This window comes from Chiloscyllium plagiosum, chromosome 1 (genome assembly GCF_004010195.1).
Source record: "Chiloscyllium plagiosum isolate BGI_BamShark_2017 chromosome 1, ASM401019v2, whole genome shotgun sequence".
Classification (NCBI taxonomy): domain Eukaryota; kingdom Metazoa; phylum Chordata; class Chondrichthyes; order Orectolobiformes; family Hemiscylliidae; genus Chiloscyllium; species Chiloscyllium plagiosum.
The window spans coordinates 107436883-107444607 of NC_057710.1; the positions used below are offsets into that span (position 1 = coordinate 107436883).

Below are 7725 nucleotides of genomic sequence, written 5' to 3' on the forward strand. Positions count from 1 at the left end.
TGGGTTGGAAGGTATGAGCTACAGGGAAAGGCTGAAGAGGCTGGGGCTGTTTTCTGTGGAGCGTCGGAGGCTGAAGGGTGACTTTATAGAGGTTTATAAAATCATGAAGGACATGGATAGGGTAAATAGACAAGGTCTTTTCCCTGGGGTGAGGTAGTCCAGAACTGGAGGGCATGGGTTTAGGATGAAAGGAGAAAGATTTATATATAAGGGGCAACTTTTTCACGCAGAGGGTAGTGCGTGTATGGAATGGGCTGCCAGATGAAGTGGTGGAGACTAGTACAATTACAGCATTTAAAAGGCATCTGGATGGGTATATGAATAGGAAGGGTTTGGAGAGATATGGGCAGGTGGGACTAGATTGGGTTGGGATATCTGGTCAGCATGGGCGAGTTGGACCAAAGGGTCTGTTTCCGTGCTGTACATCTCTGTGACCCATCCTTGTCCTTTTCCATAACAGTCTTGAATCTAACAGAGCTATGATCATTGTCTGCAAAATGCTTCCCTACTGAAACTTCAAGCACTTGCCCAGCTTGGTTACTTAAAATTAAGTGCAGGACCACACTCCTCCCTTTCTTGTAAGGTCTTCCATCACTTTCTGCATCACTAGTTAAATGACCAACTGACTTTCTGCCAGCAGGCAGGTAAAATGGATAATTCCAGTGTCAAATCAGATATAGAAAGAGAAATATAAAACTAGAAATAAAAATGGGATAAAGAGAGAATAAAAGATAAAGCAAAAGCAAGAAAAAAAATTTAATACTTGACAATTTTGAAATCCTCCTGAAAAATTCACAATTTGAAATAAAGCCCCACATTGGGTAATAGTTAATATGAGGCCAGAGGTTGGTCATAATTAATGACGATCATGCCATTAAAAGTATACTTATGGCTACTTATTACTAAATTCAAATATTGGTAGTGCATTAAGTTCATATCAATCCCTTAAATGTCATAAAGTGGCTGTTTTCAATACATTTCAGTGATGAGGCACATAGCTTTGTGAAAACAATATTTCACTTACAGAGAAGTTTTGAATATACACAGCTTGCCTGAAGTTGCTATATCATTTGCTGTTATTTTGCCAGCAAGTTCTTGCTTATCAGGAACCTCGACAAACATTCCTGTTTCTTCAGATAGCTACCCTCACACATGTGCCCGTTCTATTATAGACCTAAATATTTATTGAAAATAAAAGCATTTGGAAAAATTCTTATCATTTTTTTGATTTTCTAAACTAGTTTTATTAACATATTTTAACATAATTCTACAGCTGAGTTCAAACTTGCGACATGTGCGTGTTTTTGAAATGGATGTGGAAGATGATGGAGAGGTAGATGAAGAGGAGGAAGAGCCAGAGTCTCAAGATGTTGGTGGGACAAAAGAAAAGATGGAAGAGACAGTGAATGCTCAAGCTGATTCTGGTGTCAATGCTGTAACTGGTATTGAGAAGCCTATATTGCTTGAGGATGATGCTTCCAGCCTGGAATCTGTACCTGGAACCTGGAGTTAGTTTGTTAATTGTAACTTACTTTCATGAAGAAAGGTTTCCCAATACAGGGTCCATTTAATTTTATTACACGTATTGGCGATTATACTGAGTCAGTAATAGCTGGTGCAATTTGCTGTGAATGCTATTTGCACAAATTACATTACATTGCATGTGCTGTGAAATTCAGAACAGTATTTGAAAACGAAGAACTTTGGCTGAACAGTAGAATCAACCTGTAAGTGATAAGTTTGCACAAATTGAGTCTTGTTCCAACACCCTGAACTCGCACCTGTTCATTTAAAGGGCCAAAATGACAGGAATGGGAAATTAACATGTTGCCCTAAGATGATAGAGAGCACTGCTCAGGTTTGGAGTGAAGCACACTAGGAATGTTCACATATGTATGCGCATTGTAGTGAGATTGTAAGCCTGTTCTTTATGAATTTGTTGACAACGTCATGAGAGCTAAGTGGGTAAAACGTTTGTTTCATTTTTGGAGAGATTTACCATGCAGTTTCTGTTGCAGTTGACATGGGAGTGCAAAACACTGACATTGGGTACTTACACTCCACTAATATCTGAATTTACCTGAACAAACACAAAAAAGTATAAGCAGGGAGTTCTAATTAATTCTTTTGTTCTATAGAACTTTTTTGTGTTGCTGAGATTTTGATATATTATTTGCATTATTTCTGTTTGTGATCATGTAAAGTGTTTAATTAAAATGAAATGTAAAAACAGTTAACATTGCCATCTGAATTATGTCGTCATGTGCATGGTTTAATATAACTTTGTACAGTACAGGAAATATTTATAACATTGTTAATCTTTGTGAAGCAATTTATTCTGATTAGTAGCAATATTCGCAGGATATTTTACTGCAGTTCTTTCATATTTAGTTGAAAATGCATCTCATTTGAAAACATGTCTCATCCTGAATTTGATTTTATTTTATGCCTTATTATAACAAATGAGTTTACCTTGAATGTTGACTGTATCATTGCTAAAATTCAGGACTGATATCACATCTTTACATTTTACTGATCTTTAAAAATGCAAGTGCATGGAAAACTGGGTTTTATGCCAAAGAGCAGGGATATAATTTTGAATTTGTATAAGACTAGCTACATTTGGAATTAGTATGTAGGTCTGGCCATCCCCTAATAAGGATATTAGAGATTTGAGAATCAAGAATATATACTTTCAGACAGTTAATCAAATGTGGGAAGTATAGATTTTTAAAGATGTCGTATTTTTCTTAGAAGAGGAAGGTTGAAGATTTATATGTTAGATATTAAAAAGATTGCATCTGTTGATGCTCAACATGAGATGGATTCCTGGGAGACGTGACAGGCACTATATCAAAGGTTATCACGGAAAATAAAAGCTCATGGTGTAAGTGGTAACAAAATAGAGTGAATAGAAGATTGGTTGGCAGGCAGAAAGCAAAATGTAAGAATAAATGGAACTTTTGTTTGATTTCCAGGTTAAGGAAAAGTATTAGTTAATTGAAGGCAGTTTAGAGATGGTTCACTGGGATGATCCCTGGTATGGAGGAATTGTCTTATGAACAAAGGTTAAACAAGTTGGGACGCTTACTCATTGGAGTTTTGAAGAATGAGAAGTGGTCTCATTGAAACATGTAGGATTCTTAAGGGGCTTTACAGAGTAAATGCTGAAAGAACCAGGGCATAGTCTCAGAATAAAGGAGTGCCAATTTAAGGCTGCGATGAGAAATGTCTTCTCTGAAGGTTGAGAGTCTTTGGAACTCCTTGCCACAGAGAGCCATGAGGGCAGAGTGCTAGTGTATATTTAAGGCCAAGATAGATTGCTGACCAGTCAGGGAAAGAGCAGGAAAGTGGATGCAAAGAATGTCAGATTAGCCATGATCCTATTTAATGGCAGAGCAGGCTGAGGGGGCCAATGGCCTACTCATGTTCCTATTTCTTATGATAACATGTAGAGTCCATTGGAGTTTGTGCTGCAGCTTCAACTTCTTAAAACTTATATCAATAACTTTGATGAGGGAAGTAAAGACATGGAAGCTGAATTCTCAGGTAGGAAAGTACATTGTGAAGATAATGTAAGAAAGTTGCAGATGGATATAGATAGGTTGGGTGACTGGGCAAAAATCCCAGATGGAGTATAATGTGGGGAAAGTAAGAAGTTTTTAATTATTGTCAGAAAGAGTAAAAAAGCCAAATATTATATGAAGATTGTCTGCAGTATTCTGAGATGGAAAGGGATTTAAGTGTTCTGGTGCCTGAGTCACTGTATGCAGGAACAGTGTGTAATCTAGAAGGCTAATGGAATGTTATCCTTCATTATGAGAAGAGTTGAACAGAAATGCAAGGATGTTCTATTTCAGTTACACGGGGAGTTGGTGAGATATATCTCAAATACTGTGTGCAGTTTTGGTCTCCTTATTTAGAGGAATGGTGTGAATGTATTGGAGGTGGTTCAGAGGAGATTTACTGGACCGACACCTGAATGGGCGAAATGTCTTATTAGGATATTTTGTTAAGGCTGATCATGTTTCCACTGGCGTTCAGAAGAGCGACTTGATTGAAGTGGGCAAGGTCCAGAATAGTTTGACAATGTGGACATGGCAAAGATGTTTCCTCTGGTTTAAAATGAGGAGTCTTCAAGGCAGAGATAAGGAGAATGTTTTCTCTGAGAGATGTGTGACTTGGAATTATCTGCCTCTGGGTGGTGGTGGAGTTGTTGGGATAGGGGGGGGGCTTCATGGAACATTTTTAAGACAGGCGTGAAGAGACTCTTGTCAGGCAGGAGGATCAGAGGCTATCAGGGATAGATGAGAATGTGGAATTCGAAAGACAAAAAGATCAGCCGTGATCTTATTGAATGGTGGAGCAGGCTCAAAGGGCTAAGTAACCTATTGCTGCTTGTATTTTGTATGTTTGCATTCCTCACATGCAGATTACATCAGTGATGCCATAGCAATGTCCTGTCTGGCTGGATTAGGAATTTGATTCCCTAAATCTTTAAAATCTGAATAACGTTTAATTAAAAGGAATTGAAATTAGAAATGCTCATAGGATAACGATAGAAATGATAACAAAAAATCTGCTAATGAAATTTCTGAAATATTTGAAAAATTGTGAAAGACAAAAATACAGGTTTAACTTGTTCAATTACATCATTTGTCTAAATCTAAACTTGACTTGAACACTGACTTTATTCATTTGTCAACACACTCCTAAAAATATCCTGATTTGTTGTCCATTGGTTTCTTTCACTTCTCACACAGTTAATAAGAAGCATTGTCCCTTCTCTACCAAAAAGGGTTTCAAAGAGCTGGTGAGAAATGGAGCAGAATTTTTTACACTTTAACTTAGTGAGATTCTAATCTAATCTCACTGCAAGACTTCAATTCTCTCCATTGCTGATTCTTCAGTGTTTGATTTAACAAATCAGTACTCTGTTAGGATGCTTCTAATCTTGACACTATTCTGATCACTTCACTGCCACCTCCTTGGTGTGTAAATAAAGCTTTCAAGCAGAGTCAGGAGTTAGTGGTATAAATATCCTTAAAGATTGCAATAAAAACAAAATATTTTCTCACTGGTTAATAAGGACAGCTATAAAGGTCTGTAATTAAATGAACAAAGGAAGAAGATGAAAGAGATTTTTCTTTTTGATTATAAAAACATGGCATTTGTATCTGACAAAAATACGAAGATTGTACTCTGTCATTTTCTACAGGGTCAGCTATTTAAATCTCTAGGTATCTAGTACAACTATATGCTGAGTGATGTGTGATGTTGCTCCAAATACCTGCTGCCTGAAGCCAAAACAGCAAATTCTATTCAGGAGGCAGAATGCTCAACTCAGCACTGTAGCACTTGACTGCACAGAACAAGCAAAAAAACTTTTCCATGCATTGGCCTTAGTGGAAGTTACCCATAACTGTTCCATTTGAATTTGTTTGAAAAGAACTCCAAATGAATTGTTAAACTCTCCATGGCTCCCATATTCGCCAGTTTTGAAGAAGTCATATTCAGTTTATAATGATAAGTCTATTTATCTCCATTGATGCTACCACAGTCCTGCTGAGTACTGATTTTATTTCAAAGTCACGTAGCCATTCTGTTTTCTTACTTTTATATTCTCTGGGACTACTGACCCATTAGGCAGTGGACATCATTTATCAGAATTTTACTTTCTTAGCATCTCTGAAAAGAGGAATGACTAATGTCTGCTCACATATTGAATCACTTTTGCGCCGCCTCAATGGAGTCATAGTCATAGAGATGTACAGCATGGAGACAGGCCCTTCAGTCCAACCCGTCCATGCTGACCAGATATCCCAACCCAACCCAGTCCCACCTGCCAGCACCCGGCCCATATCCCTCCAAAACCTTCATATTCATGTACCCATTCAAATGCCTCTTAAATGTTGCAATTGTACCAGCCTCCACCACTTCCTCTGGCAGCTCATTCCATACACGTACCATTCTCTGCGTGAAAAAGTTGCCCCTTCGGTTTCTTTTATACCTTTCCCCTCTCACCCTAAACCTATGCCCTCTAGATCTGGACTCCCCAATCCCAGGGAAAAGACTTTGTCTATTTATCCTATCCATGCCCCTCATAAAGTGCACATAGCTCAGTTAATTTGCATTCAAATGCACTTTTCAGAGCAGCGTTCCAACAAAAATTTTGTTCTCGGTCATCGCTGTTCGTTAGACAATATGTACATGCTCCACATATTTATAATAAAACATTATCTGAGAGTGTCCTTGAAGTTGTTTGATACCACCTTGAATGAGTAATGGTGATGGATTGATCAAGGCCACATCCCATGCTGCATTATGTCTGCCCTGTTTTAGACAAAATGTGGAGACTACTTGTCATTTGTAACTGCCAGAATAAAGGCTAAACAAAATGTAAAAGTTGGTCAGAATGTTGATATGGAATAAGTCAATACCAGCAAATGCCCATAAGCAGATTGGCATTGAATACGCAATTAAAAGAGCATATTGGAGTCAAGTTTCAAAGTTGTTATCAGGAACATTTCAAATGAAAGAAATTCAGAATTATTGGTTTTAGTGCCTTACGAACACTCCCTTTTCTTGGATTTGTAGAAGGTCACCAGCTGAGCTTCAAACAGGATAGCTTTGTTCTTGAGCAGTGGATTTTAATGAGTGAGATTTACTTATCAAGTTATACACCCTCAGCTGCATCAGCTGTTGAAAACCTAATTTGATATTTTACTTGTAGAGAATTTCAGTACACCGCTGTTAGTTTCATAGATCAGAGTTATGATCTCTGATATATTAAATAGACTGAATATCAGTCCTAGAACATCAAAAAATTCAGACAAGTGAAAGGTTACCTCCTGTTTAAAACTGATAAAGCCAAAGTTATAGCAAAAAGAAAATTGGATAAATTATTGTTTTACAAAACTTTCTGATCATTCTGACTACTGACTTGAAAAGGCAGACTGACAAGAACATGGATTCTGCTATCAGTTTTTATGCATTTGCCTGCTTTTTGTATATTGCCTCATTTGAAACTTCTTCAGTGACACATTCAACCACATGCCCACCAGGACTGAATGGCTGTATGATACGAAATATATCTGTTCTGGATGTCAGTGGCCTCAGACTCGGAAGAAACTATCAGGACTGCCTGAAGCACTACAACCAATTACAGGTGAAAATCTAGAATTTCTTTCTTAAATGAATAGTTTTATTCAAAATAAGCTGAAGAAAAAATGTTTGAGGTATTAGAAGAGGCTGGGACTTTTTCCACTGGAGCACAGGAGTTTGACAGGTTATGTTATAAAGGTTTATAAAATCATGAGGGGTTTAGATAAAATGAATGGTAAGTGTCTTTTCCTTCGGGTGGGGGATTTCAAGACCTGAGGGGGTATTTTTAAGGTGAGAAGAGAAAGATTTATAAAAGACATGAGGGGCAACCTTTTTACACACTGATTCATGTTTGGAATGAACTTCCAGAGGAAGTAGTGAATGTTACAACATTTAAAAGACATTTGGATAAGTACATGAATAAGAAATGTTTGGAGGGATATGGACCAAGCACAGGCAGGTGGGACCAGTTTAGTTTGGGATTATGGTTGGCATGGACTTGTTGGACCAAAGGGTATATTTCTGTGCTCTATGACCTCTTCCTTTAAAGCAAATTGAGTTGTTTTTAATGTATTCTTCTGTAATTTTAATTTAAGGAAATTAAGTGACAGTGAACATGTG

At 37.5% G+C, this 7725-nt stretch overlaps 1 protein-coding gene across 1 annotated transcript in view; it reads left to right on the forward strand.

The window, feature by feature from the left end:
• anapc4 (anaphase promoting complex subunit 4) overlaps window positions 1–1513 on the forward strand; it is a 97890-nt gene extending 96377 nt beyond the window's left edge. The window contains exon 29 of the mRNA XM_043700575.1: window positions 1274–1513. Within this exon, the coding sequence (XP_043556510.1) occupies window positions 1274–1513 (240 nt within the window). The remainder of the gene's footprint in view (window positions 1–1273) is intronic.
• The last annotated feature ends 6212 nt before the right edge of the window (window positions 1514–7725 follow it).